Here is a 23129-nt window from a genome sequence, read left to right as displayed (position 1 = left end):
GCATTAACACACCTCGAAGCCCCAAAGATCCACAGCAGAGCAAATCAAAATGATACAGACGATCCTGAAACGACTACCCACTCTATCAAATTCCCTCGCTGGACCATCCAGACAATCCGTACGACAATGTTCCTCATGTCCCCCTCCCTCGTCTGCTTCTTTCACCTCATCACTAGTTAGACCCACCTTGTTATCCCAAATACCAAGTATAACATCCACGACTAAATCGACGATAAGTAGGGCACAGCCTTTAGTAATGCAAGTGAGAGGTATGAAGGTGAGGAGTAGTGTCAAGAGGTTCTGTGATGGATGTTCAGTCGTGAGGAGGTGAGTGATCCTACTTCATTGTAACACTCTTGTCATCCATATAGAGTGGAGGAGATCTGCATATTTCCCTATCGCTACTCTATATGAGCTTAGGTGGAACGATGCATCATATGCTTTAGATGTATGGCAAGCTGATCAATGGGCATTTTCGTGCAATTTAGGAAAGGAAGAATATACGTTATCTGTTCGAAGAACCCTAAACATAAACAAGTAAGCTACCACTTTCTTATTCAGTGGTCTGTGATGAACCTTGTAGCTAATGTGTAATACTCCGACGATCAGCGTCAAGGATAGATTCTATCAGCTGTAGAGGTAGAAGCACATGCAGCCGCATCATACGATACTCATACACCATGCACACGACTCTCGTTTTTTAAACGATGACAAATTATGCCAAGTATACCTCTTTCTTATACGGCAAACTGAAAACGAGAAAGTTGAGCTACTGATATGGATGATGTTATACGACAGTGTGGTAGTATTGCTCAGTATATGAACTTTCCTTCATCTCTTCCTTTCAATCCCTTTTTTCTCTAATGACGTAGATCAATACAGCACTCCGAGTCAAATTATCTTTTAAGTTTATTTTACTATAATGAAGATGAGATACATGGGCGATCTGTCAACAACGTTATACCGCATACAACCGTTTTTCATTCGGATCGACTCGCATTCCATCAAATCTTTGGATCCGTTACCAAATGGAAATGTCTAAAATTTCTACAAGATTATCCTCATTTCTCAAATCCCAGTTTAATCCCCACCGCAAATCTAACGACGACATACAACCGCCGAAATCCAAGGAAGAACTTGAACAAAGCATCCCTGAATTTTCGATCCCTCTTTCGACGAATATTCGTATAAGTTATAATGCCGTTGATGAGCGATATGGTGTTCATCCACTGATTGACTACGGAAGCTTGAAAGAAGGGTCTGGAGGCTCTGTTAACACTACTGATCCCAATACTTGCACCACCTCGGGTAAGAGTGACAGTCAGGTTCTAGCCAGTGCTAATGTAAATACACAAGAGATGTACGATTCACCCCTATACCATAACATGTGGCGAGTTCGACCTACTCGTAAGTCTACCAACCACACTGATGGAGATACGACCGAATCAGTGCAAGAAGTATTGCCTATGGACTCAATTCACCTTAATAGTAATCAATTTGCCTCATATATACCAAACAGTATAATCCTCGGACAAAATACACCCACCTCGAATGGTTTGGAGATATACGAAGGAACGAGTCATCATCCAATATCAATCTCCGCTCGATTCCTCAACTCCCGTTCAAAGGCTTTCAAAAGATGTAAAGCCGAATTGCTCTCTACTGCTATTGACTTTACTCATCTTGATACTTCCATTGTTCATTCCTCCAAGGAGATGGTCAATGGACGTTGATAATGGACCAAAATCGTTCAAAAGATATAAATACGGTCTTAGATAATGTCCTAGACGATAAAACCAAGAAGATCTTGGGGAAGTTAAGCGGAGATGGAAAATATAGATTAGATAGGATCTCATGGACAGGACATGGATGGGATGATAGAGACAATGAAGATGATAAAGTACCTGAGGGGAGGTGTGTAAGTGGGACGATGTGCGCTGACGCTAACTGGGTATGGAAACGTATTGGATAGATATCGTAAACAGCAGATCCTTATATACATATACGCTTTGATATACACCAACCCTATTCTGCTGGATGCACTTGTGGGTGTGATTTCAAAGTTAATATATTCACAGAGAAATAGAAAGGAAATTCATCTCATCCTATAGAATGGAATTGTAAAAAACCAATATGTATAAAGTGTTAAAAAACAAACTCTCAGACAAGAGAAAGAAAGTATATCATGTATATAGTATAAAAAATCATTCCACATTACTTCACTTCAAATCGAAGACAACTCATCGTCAAACCTCGTTCTCGCTCTCATAAGTATCTTACATACTGTCCATCATATATGGTTATATATTTTTTTCCTTCAACATTCAACTTTCTTCATCTAACCACACTCAATTATTTCCATCTTCAACTAGAAGAACAAATAAGTCAAGACGAACACACCAACCACCAATCCAGCAACCACTTCAAGTGGTACACCCTGTTGACCACCCGATGTCGTTACCGCCTCTTTAGCTTTTTCAATTACGGTTTCAGCTCCACTGGTAGCACCAGTATTTCTCTTTCTTAATCCAGTTACTTGAGGTCCGTTCTTGGCTTCTTCCAATTCAGATTTAAGTTTTTCAATCTCTTTCAAAGCAATTGACAATTTCTCGGAATCGGACGTTGTGGCGTTCAAAGATTTCTCCAAAGCGATGTTGGTCGCTCCCGCCTGGGCCGGTGTGAGGTCCGCAAGAGGTGGACTTTGAGGTGCGGGTGCGACGGCGGTGGAAGGTGGAGAGACTTGGACGGGAACTGGTATAGGCTTGTCATGTGCTGGAGGAAGAGGTTGGGAAGGTGAGGACTGCGCGTGAGAGAAGATTGCCTATTGAATAGAGAAATCAGATTAAGTCAGCCTACAAAGCTCGAAAAACATGATCGTCCAAAGGTAGTATAAACGTCGATGTGATGTAAAGATCAATGAAGATTTGAACCAACAGGGAAAGGAGGAGGAACATAAGGTGATTTGGGTGTCTCCCAATACGAGAACCCAGCATTACGAAATAACTCTGGATCGTATTCCTTATCGGGTTTAGTGGTCCAGCGAGTTAATCCATCGTGAGGGAGATTGTGCTGAGTCGCACAATCAGGAGGATGAAGTGGAGATAAGAGGATATGACAGGAAAAGTATGAATAGTGAAGAGAAAGAAGAAACACCATACAACCCGTAAATTCAGAATGCGACATCGACAACAAAATAAATGTTCAAAATTTCGTTCGTTTCGTTGTTTTTCGTTCGTTCAAAATATTCATCGTTTCGCACAAATTCAATGTAAATTGAAAGAATTTGAATTCAATCGTTCAATCAAATTTGCACATCGTTTCAAAGAGCAACAACAAACGTCAAATCCCCTCTTCTGACATACACCAATGACAAAAAGTAGGAAAGAAGCAATATAATGTGCGCGATGAAATATTGAAGTACTCACAGATTCTTCCAGTCTACTTGCTTCTCCTACGTGATCGTCCTCTTCTGGAATACCATTTTGACCGGTCGATCCATCTTCAGCAGCGAGATATACCACTTTGATCTTTTGTTCGTGAATAGCTGATTTGTTGGTTTTTTCGACTTGCGACCACTAAAGCACATCATATCAGTACAGTTCAAATTAATGTTGGATTGCATTGACATGATTCCTCGATCACGGTCGGGCGATATAGTAAAGGTGCGATGACACAGGTCAACTCACCATTTCTCCAAGAGTGTGCATCTCCTCATCGGGGGTGATATATGCTGATTGTACCAGGAACTTATCCTTGCATTTTGCGTGAGGAGGAGGTTCTTGTTGAAGTGGTTGGAGAAGCACTACGAGTACAAACATCAAATCATCATTAACATTTGAGTCACTTTGCATTTACTCATACACCATGTAAAGGACTCAGAGATAAAATGACTAACCTTGTACCTCTACACTCTCACCAGATTCTACTCTTCCTGAATTTGGTCTAACGCAATATTGCTTAGGAGCTGTAGTCTTCACTTTGAATGCTACAGGGTGAGGGTTGGGATTGTGGATGAGTAAAGATCGTTTGACAAGGGATGTCAGGGGACCTGCAGGTGTTCAAGCTGGTCAACATCTTATCTTTCATGCTTAGTCACACGCAATGGGCTACACCGTTTCAAGACGCTGCTACGACTAAGATAGGTGGGGAAGTGTAAACTTACGAGGGAATCCCAATTGATTGGCTGGACTTAGTTCGACAGACATTGCTATTGCTGTGCTCTGCTTATAATCTTCCCTTTGTTAGGCTAAGCTAGATTATCAACGTTGAAAGACCGTCAACGATTGTAGGGGCGAAGTACACGCAGAGTCGTTCAGATGCGATGGGATGAAAAGGGTCGGACGGGAGGTGAAGGTGCGTCGTTTATGTATGTATGAAATTTAGAGAACCCGGTTGAAGCAAGGTTGAATGATGATGATGATGATGACAGGGACAAAACACGCCAATTGCACGGTATCTGTATTGTCTATCCGCTTTATTGTGTGTAAATGTTGTTTTTATCTGTCACTGATTGTTCGCAGTCCTTGCTCGACTGTAGTTGTCCGATCAATATCCGCTTGAGTGATAGTTTATAGTCTTTTGTCAGTGATTAAACAATAACAACGATGTTGATAACGACAATACAAGCAGCGACCATGACGGGATCGCAGTGGTATGAATGGATTGGATGGGATGGATGCCCATGAGGGTTCAGATGGGATGATGACGACAATCGCGTGGCATTCCTGCTCAAGCTGATCAGTGCCACTTCAGAATAACGCCGTTGAATGAGCCAGATGATCCCGACGGCCTCCCCCTGTGAAGAGATGCGGATGGAGCCCCTCGGTGGAGGATGTCCGATCTGTTGAGGGATGCAATGTTGATGCCGATCTTGTACGATCCGATCGAGATGAGCAACGTAAAATAAGAAATGGTAAACAAACTAATAGAAAACACAATGTTCTCACTGCAATGAGTAATCCTGACTTGCTTTCAGCAGCAGAGACAGCACTATCCCAAAATTCGGGCACAGAATAACCAACAATGACCAAACCCAATCCCAAGGCCCCGAAGAAAGAACCAGTTCCCTTGAGTGAACTGCCCAAACCGACTCTCGTCAAGTCCGACACGAGCCCCAAGGGAAAAGCCAGAGTGATATATTGGCATCGTACCGACCTTCGTCTGACCGATTCACCAGCCCTGATCAGAGCCTTAGACATAGAGGATATAGAGTATTTCTGGCCCGTATGGTGCTTCGACCCGGAGTACGTGTACAGACATCGAGTCGGGGTGAACCGATGGAATTTCTTGTTGGAATCGATGAACAATCTGAGTGATGAGTATACGAAATTGAACGCCAAGCAGAAATTATGGGTTGTAAGGAGTAGACCGGAATTTGTGCTGCGGAAGTTGGCAAAGGATTGGGGGGTAACGCATATATGTTGGGAAAAAGATAGTAATGCTTATTCAAAGGTAAGCAATGTCGATCGTGAATAGTGATTCGGGTTGAGGCTCACTCTTGTCATAGGTCAGAGATGATAAGATATTTGCATTAGCGGAAGAATTAGGTATACAAGTGACAGCTGCTCCAGGAAGACACCTGTTCGACCCTGACGAGGTCATCAAACAGAATAAAGGCAAACCTACGATGACTCTCCATCAATGGCAGGGGGTGAGTTCCGATTCCAGTTGAAACTGGAGACGAGCGATGATCGTCGAGCTATATGATCCCGGGTACATACTGAGTCGGTCTTGCATTACTCCCCATAGGTTACTAGTAAGATGGGTGAGATATCGAGACCGGCCCCCACTCCTACATCTCTACCTGATCCGGGACCATCCGAACTACAGGACAACCATGAAGAGGATTGGGGCAAGTACGAGGGTGTAGATCTGAATGCAGACGTAAGAACAGGGAAGGATACATGTTTTGGTGAGTAGCCCTCGTCATTTGTCAATTCATGATGAACGTCAGTGATCGGTTGTCGGCTCAGTCCATAATCTGATATCTTCATTTATTATCAGATTCCTTGGCTGGCCCATCATCTTCCCCATTTTCCGTCCCAACGATGTCTCAGCTGGGTTTCCCTCCTTTCACGACAACTATCAAAGGAGGTACGATTGAAGGTCACAAGCGATTAAATCTGTTCTTTTCGGATAAAGAGAAAGTGGCAAAATTCTCCAAACCACATTCCGAACCTACTTCGCTCGAACCGTCCACCACACTCTTAAGTCCATATATCAAATTTGGCTGTATAGGGATAAGGGAGTTGTGGTGGGGATGTAAAGCCATTGTGGAGGAATATAGGAAGAGAGGTGGTAAGGGAGAGACGAAAGAACCTGAAAATATGTTTGGACAGGTGAGTCAATCATCCAAATGATTAAATCCGACTACTTGCTGCTAAAATCCGAGATCCTCTGCATGTGATCATGAAATTCAAGGTATGGTGTCGGAGAGTCGGCTGACATTCCATATTCTATTGTAGCTCGAATTTAGAGACATGTACGCATGTGCTGAGGCGGCCGTACCTCATTTCGAGCGTATACGGGGTAACTCCGTTTGCAAATACGTTGCATGGTCTTTACAGAATCAATATGATGCAGAAGGGAATGAGATCTTACCCAGACCGAGGGATAAAGATGAACAGGCTGAACAAAGATTTCAAGCTTGGAAAGAAGGTAGGACGGGTTTCCCGTGGATCGATGCATGTATGAGACAACTCAAATATGAAGGTTGGATACACCATTTGGCGAGACATAGCGTTGCGTGTTTTCTGACGAGGGGTCAGTGTTATATCTCTTGGGAAAGAGGGATGGAAGTCTTTGATGGTGAGCAATTTACAGTGAGGAATGACATGTATGGTGCTGATATAAGGGAATATGGGTAGAATGGTTGATCGATTGGGATCCTGCTTCAAATGTGAGAATGAATTCATCTTTTGTGAAGCGCGTAGGCTGATCTGGTGATATAGCCTGGAAATTGGATGTGGTTGAGTTGTTCGGCGTTCTTCTCGCAATACTGTAAGTCTTCCTGATAATCCTGTAACAAGCAGGAGGTCTAATGAGAGCTGTAGTCCGAGTGTATGGTCTCGTATCCTGGCCCCAGAAGACAGATAAATCAGGAGCGCTAGTAAGGAAATACTGTCAGTCAGACACTCGCCCTCCCTAATTGAAATGATCGAGAATGATGCTGATTGATATATGATTCGTAGGTCCTGAGCTGAAAGATTTCCCAGACAAGGTGCGATTATTCATCCATCGGCCTGAGCATGAATGGTCGACTGAAAACGCTGATGGTCTGTAACAGTACATTTACTCCCCCCACCTTGCTCCTCAAGGTATCCAAGAGAAAGCCAAATGCATTATAGGTAGAGATTACCCTTTTCCGATATTAGATGAACATCTGGAAAAGGAATATTGCATAGCGAGATTGAAAGATGCTTATCATCTGAATTATCATGGTGATCACGAGGATGTACTAAACGGGACAGCTGAGAAGAAGTTGATAGAGATACATGAGGAGAATGGACATACGAGGGAGAAGATTGTTAATGGGAAGGAGGATGAGAAGAAGAGGAAGAGGGTGTTGGATGGGGAAGGGGCGATGGACAAGTTTGTGAAAAGGGAGAAGAAATGAGTTGGTACGGATACAGGACATTCATTGTAGTATACTGGAATATATTTAATTATGTTGTGTGATGTGAGTCAGCCTTGCCTGAGCTAGACCGATTTATGACTGGTACAGAAATTATATCATGACTATTGGACGGTCAATCGTAACCCTTTGAACTGATGCAGAATTTCACACCCTAACCGTTGAATCTTTGAACCAGTCCTTTGGCACCATTATTCCTGTTCCCCATATTTCGTCTCACGGCGCTTGCTCGTACGATGGTATTAGAGGAGATCTTGGCAGAAGGCTTCTCCACCTCCAAGAAGCGGAAGTCCTTTGAGCAGGTGATGAGACACGCCACAGCATCTTACTTTTGTCCCAAACAACGGAGATTGGTAAATCTTTCGGAGTGCATAGGGGATGAACATGGTGAACGATAATGAGGTTATAGTTTGAATCATACCTTTCTCGTTATTTCCCTCAAAAGCCTGGTTGGCCAATACAGTGACATTCACAACGCTTTCAGTTATTCATCCGATCCTCTGAAGTGGCCTCACACAACTACTGCCAGTCGCGATGTCATCATCATCATCATTATTATCACCCCCGCCCGCCGTCCTCACAATGAATCCAACGATGGACTCAAAATACGAACAACTCGATTTAACCCCATGGTACAAACGTAACATTCCCTCTATCAATTCCAGGAACACACTCTACTTCTTACCTCCCAAAGTCATTGCAGGAAGTCTGAAAAGGCTTAGTGACAATTATCACTATGACTGGTTTACGAAAGCCGAACAGGATATACCGGAAGTCCAGGATGAGATCATTTATACGCTCGAAGAGTGTATCGTAGAAAGCTTCCAGGAATGGCAAGCATCTGGGGAAGGAGAGTTCAGGATCGATGATGAAGCAGTGGTCGTCGGTGCTAAAATCGATTCGAGTAAACATGACATGATACCTAGTTCAATCAAGCTGCGAAGATTACCTAAGCGATTCGTTCAGACGCTCGAAGATGATTTGAAATTGAACGGGTTCGACAACGTATCAGTCAAGATCGAAAGTAAGAAACCTGAGTTTTACGATTTGTTAAGTAAAAAAGGCAAGAATCGTACTGTCTCTCAAGGGGTCAGGATTGAAAATGATTTTTCTTCTGGGAGTATATTGATCGATCCGACTTTTCAGAGTTTTGTCATGCAAGGTGGCAGAAGATCAGATGATCCAGTGGTTTTTGGTCCGCCTAAGATGGTATCAATGATGTACGATCGAATCAAAGCATCATCAAAAGTCGGAATCTCAAGTTCAAAAAGATATGTCAAGATCTTAGAAAGTGGGATCAATCAAGATATCAATCATTCGTTCAAGGACACACGTCCAATTCGACATTTTACGAGATTAGATCACACGCCTAGCTCTGCTGTTGAGGCAGTCCAAATTTCTTCTAATTGCATAAACTCATTCTGGCTCAGACAATATCCTAAATCATGTATTGAGAATCTAGAAAGTATACTTAGAGAGCAACATGCCCAAGATGATATACGAGTCAGTAAAGGTCTGACTTCGATCAACCCCTCTTGCGTTACTATGCAAGGGAACTCAACGATACTTCGATTGAGCGCCCAAGGTCGACCCGATCTTGCTACTAATGAAAATGGTAATGTGTATTATCTCAGTCCTCTTACAATAGCAAGTGTGTTATCACAATTCAGACATCCCACGGCCCACGGATCACAGACGGACGATGTTATAATGGAGTCACACTGGAAGATCAAAAGTATGATGCAAGATACAATCAGGGAATGTTCATGGAAGCAAAACAACTCGTTGATTGCGATTCCCATCAATCAGCTAGCCACCGACACCCGTCATGTCGTGCTGGGTTCAGCTTATGGATCTTCTTCAAGTCCTTGGTATAGCCTCGACAATTGGGGGAACAAGGCGATCGAGTTTGACGAACTGCATGTTGTCTCGTATCCTGAGAGTCATATTGCCGAGTTGGTGAATCAGCTCCAGACGAGCTTCGATGATGAAATTGAGCTCAGGGCAGTCGCATAGGAGCATTCTTTTTTCTTCCAAAGTATTTATGGTATTTATGGTATGGTCAATTGGAATCGGAAATGCATCATCCAGGTTAATCCTTATGTACGACGATGCTGCCACTATGGATGATGTAAGCTATCCGGTTACTACCGGCCATGTCGATCTCATCCACTCGCTCATGATTGACAGCAAATCACAGATCACTCAATTCACCATACAATACATTGATTCACCACAAATCATCGGTATAGCAGATAGCTCTAAAATCGATCCGTAGTTGCACATCGTCGCTCCCCGGAGTATACTCACTGTAACTTAGCAGACCTGTTCAGATTATTTAGATCGGCTGCTCATCGACGTCCACCGACGATGAGTCATCCTTCAACTGCACCTCCGTCTCGGCCTTCCTCGCCTGCTCCACTGTATCGTCGTTCACCAGTGAGGATAGGTTGTGTCCAATTCGATGTCAAAGTGAGTACGTGCTCTGTTCTCCAAGGTGATGTATTGACTCAGGTCGAAATAGCTAGGGAGGGTATCCGAGAATGCAGCCAAAGTAGAGCGAATGACTCGGGAGTAAGTGCTCAAAATCCCAATTCAAGGAGACATAGCAAAGCTGATGCTACTATCGACTGCCAATAGTCTGCAGCCTGGATCGCTCGATCTCCTAGTCCTTCCCGAAATGTGTCTATCAGGATACGTATTCAACACGCCCACATCGATCTTACCATACCTCGAACCACAGCGCATCGGTCCCACTTCACTACTCACTCGTTCCCTAGCGCAGAGATTGAGATGCCATGTTATAGCTGGATATCCCGAGGCACTTCCTTCTGCTCCACAACCTTCCAGCTCGCTTGAGGGCCTTTCATCCCGATCAGAAAGTAATGCGGGACCGTCAGAGATGAAACAGCTCGAAGGGGAAGGGACCGGTGTAGGTTGGAACTCAGCTGTGGTGGTCGCTCCATCAGGAGAAGTCGTTGGTAATTATAGGAAGACTTTTAGGTTTGAGACTGATAAGAGCTGGGCGAGAGAGGGTGAGCCATGTTCAGTTGAACCTTGAATTGCAATAGCTGATGATGCGATGAAAGGTGACGGTTTTATGCATTTTGATCTGCCTGAACCTCTCGGTCGCGTCGCTGTAGGGATATGCATGGGTGAGTCAATGTTTCATGATGAAGTTCTGAGGTCTATGAGCTGATTAGACTTCAGATATGAACCCCAAGGATTTCGTTGGTATGACTTCATTCCTCTGTCGTGACATACCATGTAGGCTGAGTAATATCATTAGCACCTTGGGATGCCTTCGAACTCGCAAATTACTGTCGAGATAACGCCGTAGATATGCTTGTCGTACCGTGAGTTGCCAGGGTCCGTAATCTGCTGAAACCTTATGCTTACCAAGATTGCATTGTCACAGCATGAACTGGCTCAGTCCGCCCGCTGAACCACCAGAAGTCACTCCCGAAGAAAATCCCGAATCTCCATCTGAATCGAATTTGAACTATTGGGCCGCACGTCTACAACCTCTACACGATCCTGTACCTGGATATACGACACCTAGAAATGAGGTTGCAGATCCTGTAGGAGGGAAAGAGGTGGTATTCGTAGCGTGTAATCGTGTAGGTACCGAAGAAGGTAAGTCCTTTGCGATGATGATTTCTCTCCAAACTGATACTAAGCGTTCTTTTGTGTATATTCTGATCTATGTTTTGCCTCGGTAATTCTAGGTACGAAATTCATTGGTACAAGTAGTGTGATGACTATATCATCGAGTCCCTCGAGGATCGAATTGGTAGAATGTTGTAATATATCGGAAGAGAGGGTATTGCTAGCTACAGTGACATGAAGAAAATAATGACGAAAGACCCTTTCCAGGATGAGATTGTATGTCTCATCGTAATTTCAAGAATGAAAGCTTAAGCCAAACATTGAAAAGCGGTCCGTTCGGTCATGTAATCATTTGAAAGTACTATCTTAGGTATAAACTTTATTGACTACGATGAAAATATTCGGATCTCTCAAGGACCATCAGTGGACTTCATCTGTATGGGACTTCTAGCCAGCTGATAATTGTAGTAAATGCATTATTTAACATAAAATACCCAGACACCATTCCTGTGATCATGGACAAAATGAAGTCTGTAGAATGGCTCTGCCGCAGGACAATGAAGTGAAGTTCGAATTGCGACAAACTAGTATGAAAGAGAATGCATGTGTTCTCAGATGGATACCAAAGGTGTAGGCAGATGGGAATCAGATTGTTACCCAGTGAACTTAATTATACACATTATGAAATGCTTTAGAAGTAAAAACAGAAGTATTATGTCGATTTGTGAATTTCAATCCCATCCTCTTCCCAATAATCATATCTCTTACTTCGTATATTTGTCAATCCCACAATTTATCTATTTACCAAATCCTCCTGCCCGCATAAATCTACTTAAAACCTCCTGTGAATCCCTTTTTCTACTTTCAGGATCGGTATTTGGATCCCATACTCTACTACCCTTTCCATTCCCATTTCCTGTGCCATGCGATGTACTTCCCCTAAAGTCGAATCCGTACTCAGGAAGAGGTTGGAGGATGGGTGGTCCTCCAGACTGAGTTTGGTAAGAAGGTGGTGAGAGTGGTTTAGGGGTTGTATCAGATGAAGTTGATGATCCAGATGATAACGCATTAACATTTTGAGTGTTGTTGTAATTACCTTGTTGTGGTGATTTATTGTATCTTCTATTTGACGGAACAGATTTTAATTGTACTTGTTGTTGCTGGAAGTGATGAGAGGGTAACTGAAAAGTCCTAACTGCAGGTGAGGTTCCGCCTCCGGGAACAACTTGAACTTTCGCATCTACCTGATTTGGCGATTCAGTCTGAGAAGAATGATCCCTGTAATTCTCATGATCGGGATACGATGTCGAGGAATCTTCAAATTCTCCCGAAGAAGACTGAGAGACTACAGGTGAGTCTGAAGATTCCTCATCATCGGACTCATCACCTTCGTCGTCACCGTCACCACTCGTATCGGTTAAAGAACCAGTATTCCTATCCCTACTTTTACCTTTGTTCTGTCTGCCCGTCGAAGTTGAGAAATCGATAGTCCCTCCTGCTTTGGGGGTACCAGGGACAGATTGTAATCCACCATGAGAAGTGAACGACCTGATATCTTTGGACATACCCATACCAGACATCCTTCTCACGTACTTGTTGATCTGCGGTATATCATCCCACGCGTTCGTATACGATGCCATAGCTTCGGCCATCGATCGAGATGGAGGCGATTGTACATGTGGAGGCGAGGGCTGGTGTGGTGGTGATCGATAATCTGGTGTGGGTTCTCTCACAAGGATACTTGGTCGTTGGGGTTGTGAGTGTTCTTGCTGGGCAGGAGGTGGTGTATCACCTCTGGGGAAAACTCTACCAGGTGTAGGTCGACTTTTACCCTTTTGCTCCCATGGGAAGACAGCATGAACGCTCGATCGATCAGGTACTGATCCTGTAAATTGCTTGTACCAGTCATCTTTCCTCACGTTTTCAGGTAAAGTAGGGTATTGGGGTTCAGCTTGAGGAGGAGGAGCAGAGTAGTACGATGATTGACTTCTCGAAGGTTGTTCCCATGCGTTCTGATAGATTGTATCCATTCGAATTGACATCTCCGGTTTACCATGAGCAGGAGGAGCGAAGTGGACCGCATCCCAAACAGCAGGTTGGGTCACTTGCTGTTGCAGTGTAGGTGGAGGAGGGACAGCTTCCAGTGGTGGGGACGAGAGGGCCGTAGGATCCACGAGCGGCGGTGAAGGTGGTAAAGTGATACTCGCCGGTTTAGGTTGAGGTTTAGGCATCAACAGGTCGACCCGACCTTCTAGGGGTAAACTTGTATATTGACCGGTCTTGAATGAAAGTACACCATGAGCAGAAGCAGCTTTCAATTCATCGAGATTAAGTCGATCTATCGGTTGTTGCGGTGCTCCTGTAGCTGCACCAGACTGATTCCAGGCGGCGATAGTCTCTGGAACAGCGAAACGTCTGGAGATGTCGGGATCATGTGCAGCAGAAGGTCGGACGTGGGTGTCATAGACATGATACCATCGATCGAGCAAGGCAGGGTCTGTGCAAGAGAAGTAAGTTATTATGGCTGGTCCTGAAAGCAACAATGCACGTCGGCTTACAATCATAAGAAGGCTCTTTCCCCTTGACATTACTTATACCTGCTGGACGTCCATTGAGATTCGACCAAGGTTTATTTGGGCCAATGAAATGGACATTACTGATCTTGTGACCATATCGTTTATATGCCGGTGCCCAAGTATACGCTGCTGATGGAGTGACATTGTACCTGTGGACAGCCATAAGGAAAGGTAAGCACGAATATCGTTTGCGATGTGACAAACATCGCAGATCATGATGATTCAACTGGTCTCACGTGAAAGGTAATCTATTCCATTGTCCACCACCCCCTTCTTCACTGAACCACTCATTCAACAATCCTTGATCTGCACCATCAAAACTCCCATTGCCCACTTCGTTCTCTCTGTAGATTCCATCATCTCCTTCACCATCTTTCAGTATACCTTTCAAGCCTATCCAATCGGATTCACGAGGTCGAATGACCATCACTCCAGAGTTAAAGCAGTCCGGCCAGCCTGTATCGGGACATGCCGAGAGGATGTGTGGGTTGGTTGAGCTGAACAGGTGAGAGAGTGGTCGGAGGGGGAGGACATCGGCGTCAAGGTAGATCAAAGTCGAAAAGAAGGGATGGAGTCGGAAGAGATGGAGTTTGGTCAGAGCGAAGTTGAGATCAGGTCGGCCTGGAGTATGGACGTACTAGCGTTAGCGTAAGTTCGCATAAGACCAGGCAACACAGTCCGTGTGTGACCATCAAGCCGGGCCGTAAGATGAATCGACTCACCCATCAGATGTAAACCTTTCTGACCCGCTCTTCCACTTCCAATCGGTTCCACTCCAATCACCAGATCGAATCCTGCCTTTCTTAATTCCCCAATCGTCTTGGCATCTACAGTTTCGGGAGTGACGAGACAGACGATCTTGAAGTCCCTGGGAGCAGGATGAAGGTCCAGAAGAGAATGAAGGAGGACAAGCGCACCAGGCAGATACGAAGGTGTCGTAAGGAGTGTGACGAATGCGTTGGGCAGTGACATCTTGCCAGATTGTTGAAGAATGATTAGATAAGCAAGCAAGATCCTAAGTGGTGGATGTTGTATTCAAGTATAGCGTGATGTTGATGTTGACAGAGTAGATGTAGTGTCGCTGTTCTTTTCCTTTTTTTGGTTCGCAATGTTGAAGGAAAGGTATGAACAGACCTCTCTGGAAATTTCCTAGATGAAGAGAATGAAGAGACAGTGCGTGAGATCAATATCAGTCCCTTTCAATTCGAATGGTATATGGTAATGATGTTGATGTTGATGGTGATGGTGATGGTGATTCGATCAGTGATCAATGATGAATGATCCATCCATCAATCAATCCAGAGATATAAGGAAATAAAGAGGTGCAAGAGATAGGAAAAAGACACGAGCGAGTGAGACAACCGTCGTCATACATCCACCCCACTTTCAAGGTAAGAAGCAATTCAAAACTACAACTATGCAACTCACCTAAGTAAATAATCTTAAAGCTTAATACGCACGAAAAGACTTTCCTTCCTTTCGTCCTATGATGATTGCAGGTAAGTCACCTTGACAACGAGTATACCTTGAATCGAAGGTTGGTCGAGAGGTATCTGAGATATCTCGCTACAATTGACGATTTGCGTACGATCGATCCCCACCATGCGATGGCGACTGAGTACCAAGTGATGGACCACAAGCAGAGCGAGTTGATTTAGTAGTATGGGTGAGGAGAGGAGAGAAGATGTCGGAAGGTCTATTCGTTATTGTTGTTGATGTTGGCTGATGTTGTGAACGAAAAAGTATCGTGCTTCTCTCTGTAGACAGGCACAATTGAGAGACAGAGACAGCTTGTTCTGCGGTAAGTTAAGATCCCACAGTAGTGGGAGAGATATCTTTGTTTACCAAGTTCAAGGTCAATTTTAGCAACCTGAACATGGGAATTTATCAACCCACAGCTCCATGAGAAAACCCTTAATCTAGGAATGTACAAAACGATATTGAGGGATAAGAGTCGTCATCGAATGTCAATCCTCTCTGCCTGCAACATCAACCTCCATTTCTGCAGACAGACATCATAACACGACTGATATATGGTTGCTCCCTCACTTTCGATGTCTATTCTCAAGTCATCTCCTACCATGGTAGTACAGTAAGTAGAAAGAATGCATAGCACATGACTATCTCTGATATACAGAATCTTCCCAAATCCAGACTCTTCCCCCACCGGCATCTTCTCCGCCACGGACTCCCTAAACCCCTGAATTCCTGAGATACACATCCGAGGTCCGTATGTGCTCCTGAGGGGCTAAACCAACCAATGTGGTTGTATCGTCTGGGGCCGTCCTGGTGGGGAAAGAAACGTGTTGGTGACATGGCAAGATACTGCGGAAGGGACGACACATAATGTCATGACAGATGTTATCATTCTGAACAAAGGAATTGGTCTGAAATCTTTCGTTCTAGGTTGATACAGTATGCTTAAGAACAAAATAATCATAATTCATACTCATACTCATACTTGAATATATGAACCTCATGCATGTACCTGTACTCATCCAAAACAACTCATTCTTTCATTAGATTTTTTGGAGAACTTCCGTTTTTCCTTTTTCTTCTTCTACTACTTCTGATACCCGAAGTCTCGTTTTATACCAATCTATGATTCCGCAATAGGAGCTACGACGCTAGCTTGACTTGCTCTCCTTCTGATACTGGCTTTGGAAGAAGTTCGACTCAAACTTCCAGACTTCTTCCTACCTGGTCCGGCGGGTCCGGCAGGTGGTAGACCCGAAAGACGAGTTACTAAATCATTCATGCACTGATCAGCTCAACTCATGATTGTACCGATATGATGGACAACTCACATTCGTTGACAAAGGTAGTACCCCATGCTTCGGCAGTGTATTTACTGACATACTATACACAAGATGGATTAGCATTCGTTACTCTTGCCTGCTGGACAAAGGACAAAGAACTCGGACTTGTGATATGACTCACGTTGAATAGTTTCTGCCAGTTGGATTTCCTTTGCTCAGGCCCCATCTCAAGTGCTTGATGAATGGCATCAGCGGTAGATTGCACATCCCCTATATGTCAGATTACAAGATCAGCTACCAGGTTGAGATGTCAACAGATACATCCGATAGCTTTACTCACAAGGGTTGATGAGAATACTACCGTTAAGCGATTGAGCAGCGCCCGCAAATTCAGACAGGACCATTGAACCATGTCGTTTCGATTGAGAGGATATGTACTCGTATGCGACCTGATGTCATTCACAATTAGCGCGAGTCAATGCTAAGTGATCTGGTCCACTTACCAAATTCATACCATCTCGAGTGGAAGTGACCAAACAAGCATCCGCCAAAGCATACATTGCCGTCAATTCCTCGAAAGGAACTGATTTATGCAGATAGTGAATAGGCATGAATTCGACAGTACCGAATCGACCGTTGATTCTTCCTACCAATTCATTCACGCACGCTCTAAGATTTTGGTATTCTTCTACATCTTGTCTGGATGGAATGGCTAATTGGACGAGAACGACCTAATGACGATCAAGTCAGCCTTTATCCAGTGTACCATATGACGATCTATGGTTTACATAGAATACCTCTTACTCACCTTTCCGATCCATTCAGGATGTTGAGTCAAAAATACTTCCAAAGCATGCAACTTCTGTGGAATACCCTTGATATAATCCAATCTGTCCACACCGATAATAACTTTACATCCTTGGAATCTGGTTTCCAAAGCTTTCAATCTACTTTGTACTTTTTCTTTTTGTAACCCTTCGACGAACTGCATTGGCTCGATGCCGATAGGGTAAGTACCAACTTGAGCGTATCTACCTTCGAACTCGATACCGTTAGGTTGAGTTTGCAAGCCCAAGATTCGGGTACAGGAGGATAAGAAGTGTCGAGCGTAGTCGTATGTGTGGAAACTATGCGGAAAGGTTAGTATGTACATCTCAAATAAATGAAGACAGCAAACTCACCCAATCAAGTCACATTGCAGTACACCCAATAAGATTTCTCTTCGGACAGGGAGAACTCTGAGATTCCAAACATATCATCATCAGTATACTGATATCTACTATAGACGATCATACTCACCGGTAGATTTCGCTTGAGGGGAAAGGAGTATGTAGGAAGAAACCAATTCTGATACCATCTTTTCCTTTTTCTTTCGCCACCATCTCCTGCTTTTGGAAGGTCGATAAACCCCTGGGGAAATGAGGTCTTCTCGAACCTGCTCCAGCAGGTTTATCCTTCATATGAAGTACTTCACCTTCATCAACATCATCCAAAATTTCTACACCTTCATCATCTAATTCACCAGATTGAGCTACACCAGGTTGCATACCCAGTACATCTTTTACCACTTCATCATCTACACCTTCTTTCACCCTACCTAATTCCTTTCTTACCATTTCTCCTTGAGCGGATTCACCTGAGATCATTGATCGAAGCAACATAGGTAATAACATCAAGTGATAATCTTGTACCCAAACCATATCGCCTGATTGACAGAAGTTCGAGACGACCTCTGCAAATCGCATGTTGGCTTCTCGATAGGCTAACCAATGAGCTGCATCAAAGTTCATCTCTCCGGGGTGATAGTGGAATAGTGGCCAAAGAATAGAGTTGGAAAAACCTAAGAGATTCACTCAGTTAGTTACCGATGATGTAGTTTATGTTTTTGACGAATACACTCACCGTTGTAGTGTCTATCAGCTAATTCATCAGAGAGGTAAACGGGATAACAATTGTATTCCGCGAGTAATCTCTTGTTGACATGATCTCGATCTGCTAATGGGATCTATAAGGATGTGGATATCATCTCCATCAGAATTGCCCTATTCTATTGCGCAGATTGCACTTACATCTTTACCTGGCCAACCAATCCAAGTGAAACTCATCGTCTTCTTACAACCACTCAAGGCAGATACCAAACCACCCGAGGACATCTGAAAGTCATACAATCTAGTCAGCAACCCATCCACAGGAAGACATGTTGCGGGTACTAGACGGTTCCCCTCACCTTGAAATGGTATTCGCCATTAGCATCTTTACTAATAGTCACCGGCAATCTATTCGAGACTACAATCAATCTCTGTTCTTTCTTGTCATTCCCTCCATCCGCCTGAGGCGATACTTTAGGTTGATTTGGCATTTGGGTGAAAGACGTCGTTGTGGGTGAAGATATATGGTTGGATGTATATGGTGAACCGGGGACAGCGGGAGGTGGTGACATTTTGAATTTGATCTTTCTTCCTTTATATAGATGTGATACAAAGAAGGATCTATCTCCTTTGTGTGTGTATGTATATGATGCTGTGCAGAAGAAAGAAGAAGTATGGTATGTATCAAAGGTGATCTTTGATGACTTGTTGTGTAAAAGGAGTTCTCGTAGTGTCAATGTTGCCTTGTCTTGAAACGTTTAGGATTTTCCAGTAGGTATGTATTGTATTTTTCACTGGAATGGAATATTGGGATTCTGAATTCTCATCCCAGCAGTTCAACTCTGACGTCAAGCTTGATTCTGACACTCTTCCGTCTTTTCCCCTTGGCCTGACGCGCTTCACACATTCACTCATCCCTGAATATCACATAGACCTGGAATCAACTCTACTCTCGCTCTTGATGCCATGTTCCGTCATTCCTATATGCATACCTCTTGGTGCGCTACATTGTTGGACTAGACTCTCTATGCATCACTTTGTTGCGTGCTTGGATTATCGAGAAGTTTGCATGGCTGATGACACTGAATTGCATTCATTACCTCAAGCACCGAGCCGAATATGAAACGGATTTGAACGGAATTACAGGAGAGATCCGTCCGGTCCGACAAGACATTTCTTCTCTTTGAATTGTGTAAACTTCTAGATCAACCTTTCCCATACCTGGCACAATCACAATCAAACTACAGGCTGGTCACAGAGGCCACACACCTACCTGTTAGCCTTGCATCCACCCAAATCCAGTGTCTAGTTGTTAGAAGAAATTTCTCGAAAATGCCTCCCCTAGCTACCTCACAGGATGAACCCTGAACAGGCACATACTTGTTCAACAACACACAACGTCATTTTGACGATCTACCTTCTCGTTATGGGTTCTAGAATTCAATTGGAGAATTCACTCAACTACTACGAGATAGTTCACTAAGTTAACGTCAAGGGCAAGTCCTATGCGTTGAGCCGTTGAGGTCAATGAAGTATACTTGTGTGCGACGTATTGTTTTTGACGCCCCAGCTGCGATAGGTACAATTGATGGTGAAGGTGTGATACTTGATGCACATCTCATCTACATCTATGATCATCTACAAAATGAACATGGCTGGTCATGGCTTGCAACAAGCGCGAGTCTCCAGCCGGTAGGGAGAATCATCGTTTGGCTATGCTTCATCCACCTTCATCGTATCGTGACTTACGCAGAGAAAGAGTAAAGACCAACTAGCCTCCATCCACCATCCACCGTTTACCATCCACTCTCCTCCACTTCAGATATATATAGTATTTCTTCGAGTGGAGGCCGGATTCAGATGGAGGATGGAGGATGGAGGTTGTTACTATCCAAACTTACGTAACAGTGAATCCGGTGGAGGTTTTGACGGAGAAAACCGAGAAGATCAAGCAATGTTATAACCACAACCGAACTCGGAATGATGGTGAGAACGCAACAAAATCCATCAATCAGTCTACCGTAAAGTACTCCGTTTCCGTGTTGTTGGTCGTATTACTAACCATGCGAGAACCTCAAAATCGTCAGATATCGTGCTTGATGAGTAAAGGCGGGATCATGACGCGGGTTGATCGAAAAGAAATAAGAAATAATAAGCATGTTAGTGGAGGATGATGGAGGAATGGAGGTCAATCGAAAGGAATGTGGAGGGGGAAAAGTGGATGCGGATCATCAAGTGGATGATGATAGAGATAAGTCATACATATAAAAGGGCACCATGAAGACTTCTCCTTCCCAACTTGTTTCTTTCCCATCCTCGTCAACATCGAAACAATCCATTCCAGTCTAGTATCCCAATACACCAAATTTACTTGACTTTATAACTTTACATCAACAACAAACAACAATTCACAATGCCTACCGTTTTACTCACTGGTATCTCAGGATTCGTAAGTTGCCAAACCAATCCCCATTCTTCCTCCATTCCTCTATCTCTTGTGCTATGCGGATACTGATGTATGATGAATATGCAGCTCGCAGCTCACGTAGCTCTCAATTTCCTCGAACACGGATGGACCGTCCGAGGAACTCTCCGATCACCTTCCAAGAAAGATGAAATCCTTGCCATCCCAGAGTACAAGCCGTACGTCGATTCAGGTAAACTTGAACTGTTCGTCACTGGATCATTGGAGAATGGAGATTACACCGAAGCCATCAAGGGGGTAGATGCCGTCGTACATACCGCTTCACCAGTCGAATTTGGTGATGCCGAATATAGAGAATCTCACTTGGCTCCTGCTTTACAAGGTACCACTAGTGTACTTGAAGCTGCTGCTAAAGAACCTTCCGTCAAATCTGTCGTAGTCACCGGTACTTTTGGTAAGCTTTTACACGCCCAGTTGCTTTCGTTCGCACGCTGACATGTAAATATGTTATAGGATCGGTCGGTAAACACACTGAACATCCTCATACTCAGAAGGGTTTGGTCCTCGACGAGAAAGACTGGAACCCTTACACTCTTGAGGATATGGACAAGATAGTTGAGAATGGTGGAAAATCTGAGTAAATTCATCAGTCGCTTGCCATCGCTTCACGCCTTTTGTAATGGTGCGTTCACTGACTCTTGGTATCTTTCCACTTCAGCAATCCCGTTTTCCCTCCTGGTAAGTCGCACCCGAGATAACCATCTTGAGTGTCTCGAACCCCGCTAACAATTAGTCTAGGCGTGCTATTCTATATGAGTTCCAAGAAAGAAGCCGAATTGGCAGCATGGAAGACTCAAGAAGAATCAAAGAAGAACGGAGGTCACGATTGGTCTCTTGCAGTCATCAACTGTGTGATGATCTTCGGTCCACCAAGTGAGTTGGAATACCGTTTATTGTCAGCCTTGTTGCACATCGAGGGCGAAGAGCGCTGATTAAAGATAATGTGTAACGTCTAGTTCAACCTCTCAAATCTCTCAGCCAGGGTGGTATGTCGACTGAAGTCGTATATGCTCTTGCAAAAGGAAAAGACGTTCCTATCGCCCCTACTCTTTTCACTTATTACGTCGATGTGAGTGAGGTATCCAACCGACCAGATTGAATCGGCTTTGCAGTCTTGTCGTTATGACCTTAATAGCTAATGTGGAAAGTTGTTATCATACAGGTACGAGATGCAGCTGAAGCGCATTATCAAGCTGTCGTTCGAAATGCTCAAGGGAGATTCATCACTTCTGCTGGACGTGAGTTCTTACCCCGACATTGGGACCTTGAACTGACTGGTGCTGAATGAAATTGTTATATGGAATTATAGCATACGACTATCAGGAATTCGCTGATATCGCTCGAGGACAATTCCCTGAACAGGCCGACAGATTCTCAATTGGCAATCCTGGTAAATATGCTTATGTCGATCCTGGTACTTACACCCTCAAGAACGATAAGATCAAGAAAGAACTTGGTATACAATGTGAGTACACGACTTGCGCCCGATAGGTATTAATTAGGCCGATATACTAATATTGATTTGATGTGCAGTCCGACCTAAGGAAGATACTGTTAAAGATGCTTTCGCAAAGTTCTTTGAGTTGGAGAAGAAAGGATTGAACTAAGTCAAAACTATTGTATCGAGATTTGCTTGAGTAATTTGTAATACGGAATGAAATTAAGAGAAGTGATGGATTGGATAAGATGTGCATGTGGTCATGGTGGATATTACGGTATATTTGCGTAAGGATCCCATAGAACGACGATATGGTGGTTCATCAACATACACAGTGTGAATGAACTGTTATTGATATATGATCATGCATCTCCATATCCGTCCGGTCCTCCAGTGTCGCAGTATGAGGATGTCACTACAGATACAGCCACTCGATACCAACTGAATGCGTTTCACTCTAACAGATTTTAGGCTTATCCTTATCCGCACCAAAAAGACATACTACACTGAGAACGTGGGAAGCTTAGGGAGGTGAGGTACGGCGCAAACACCGCCCTGATGGACCGAATACCCTGAGTGGAGGGCGGCTCATGTCATGTCCAAAGGGTTAGATGTCCGATGGAATTTCTCTGCGGATCTCGATAAGCTTTTTACCTTCCTTCTCGCTTGTTTACATGTATCGAGGATGCTGATGCGGTGTTAGAGGAATTGTCATAGCGGTGATGAAGTCTATATACAGATACATGCCAAGATAGCTCGTC

General features: G+C 43.9%; 9 protein-coding genes across 9 annotated transcripts; 6 read left to right on the top strand and 3 right to left on the bottom strand.

Annotated features, from left to right (window-relative positions):
• Positions 1–49: 49 nt before the first annotated feature.
• On the top strand, positions 50–621 carry L199_002649 (50S ribosomal protein L36; the record flags this gene model as incomplete). The annotated part of the gene is made up of 3 exons (XM_064888388.1): positions 50–327; positions 489–537; positions 610–621. 3 exons carry the CDS (start codon positions 50–52, stop codon positions 619–621), a joined length of 339 nt encoding a protein of 112 aa, XP_064744460.1.
• Positions 622–1034: 413 nt separating this feature from the next.
• On the top strand, positions 1035–1972 carry L199_002648 (uncharacterized protein; the record flags this gene model as incomplete). The annotated part of the gene is made up of 2 exons (XM_064888387.1): positions 1035–1728; positions 1788–1972. 2 exons carry the CDS (start codon positions 1035–1037, stop codon positions 1970–1972), a joined length of 879 nt encoding a protein of 292 aa, XP_064744459.1.
• A 396-nt stretch (positions 1973–2368) lies between these two features.
• On the bottom strand, positions 2369–4205 carry L199_002647 (uncharacterized protein; the record flags this gene model as incomplete). The annotated part of the gene is made up of 6 exons (XM_064888386.1): positions 2369–2821; positions 2935–3069; positions 3426–3575; positions 3687–3802; positions 3896–4048; positions 4163–4205. 6 exons carry the CDS (start codon positions 4203–4205, stop codon positions 2369–2371), a joined length of 1050 nt encoding a protein of 349 aa, XP_064744458.1.
• An 817-nt stretch (positions 4206–5022) lies between these two features.
• On the top strand, positions 5023–7615 carry L199_002646 (uncharacterized protein; the record flags this gene model as incomplete). The annotated part of the gene is made up of 10 exons (XM_064888385.1): positions 5023–5451; positions 5507–5650; positions 5749–5911; positions 6004–6338; positions 6465–6807; positions 6867–6898; positions 6951–6999; positions 7053–7121; positions 7191–7219; positions 7286–7615. The coding sequence occupies 10 exons, from the start codon at positions 5023–5025 to the stop codon at positions 7613–7615; spliced, it is 1923 nt and encodes a 640-aa protein (XP_064744457.1).
• A 552-nt stretch (positions 7616–8167) lies between these two features.
• Positions 8168–9649, top strand: L199_002645 (uncharacterized protein; the record flags this gene model as incomplete). Its single annotated transcript, XM_064888384.1, has 1 exon — positions 8168–9649. One exon carries the CDS (start codon positions 8168–8170, stop codon positions 9647–9649), a length of 1482 nt encoding a protein of 493 aa, XP_064744456.1.
• Positions 9650–10003: 354 nt separating this feature from the next.
• Positions 10004–11480, top strand: L199_002644 (uncharacterized protein; the record flags this gene model as incomplete). The annotated part of the gene is made up of 8 exons (XM_064888383.1): positions 10004–10105; positions 10158–10207; positions 10274–10668; positions 10723–10788; positions 10844–10867; positions 10923–10989; positions 11052–11269; positions 11362–11480. The coding sequence occupies 8 exons, from the start codon at positions 10004–10006 to the stop codon at positions 11478–11480; spliced, it is 1041 nt and encodes a 346-aa protein (XP_064744455.1).
• A 559-nt stretch (positions 11481–12039) lies between these two features.
• Positions 12040–14790, bottom strand: L199_002643 (uncharacterized protein; the record flags this gene model as incomplete). Its single annotated transcript, XM_064888382.1, has 4 exons — positions 12040–13739; positions 13801–13967; positions 14055–14439; positions 14541–14790. 4 exons carry the CDS (start codon positions 14788–14790, stop codon positions 12040–12042), a joined length of 2502 nt encoding a protein of 833 aa, XP_064744454.1.
• A 1627-nt stretch (positions 14791–16417) lies between these two features.
• On the bottom strand, positions 16418–19017 carry L199_002642 (alpha,alpha-trehalose-phosphate synthase [UDP-forming] 1; the record flags this gene model as incomplete). The annotated part of the gene is made up of 11 exons (XM_064888381.1): positions 16418–16563; positions 16626–16677; positions 16759–16847; positions 16918–17026; positions 17081–17308; positions 17386–17704; positions 17759–17815; positions 17877–18417; positions 18480–18582; positions 18647–18730; positions 18805–19017. 11 exons carry the CDS (start codon positions 19015–19017, stop codon positions 16418–16420), a joined length of 1941 nt encoding a protein of 646 aa, XP_064744453.1.
• A 1841-nt stretch (positions 19018–20858) lies between these two features.
• On the top strand, positions 20859–22537 carry L199_002641 (uncharacterized protein; the record flags this gene model as incomplete). Its single annotated transcript, XM_064888380.1, has 9 exons — positions 20859–20894; positions 20979–21324; positions 21384–21507; positions 21589–21608; positions 21669–21803; positions 21887–21999; positions 22093–22168; positions 22240–22395; positions 22464–22537. 9 exons carry the CDS (start codon positions 20859–20861, stop codon positions 22535–22537), a joined length of 1080 nt encoding a protein of 359 aa, XP_064744452.1.
• Between the last annotated feature and the right edge of the window lie 592 nt (positions 22538–23129).

This window comes from Kwoniella botswanensis, chromosome 1 (genome assembly GCF_036426115.1).
Source record: "Kwoniella botswanensis chromosome 1, complete sequence".
Lineage (NCBI taxonomy): Eukaryota > Fungi > Basidiomycota > Tremellomycetes > Tremellales > Cryptococcaceae > Kwoniella > Kwoniella botswanensis.
The sequence above is the reverse complement of the archived record's forward strand: the minus strand, read 5'-3'. Positions and strand labels throughout refer to the sequence as shown.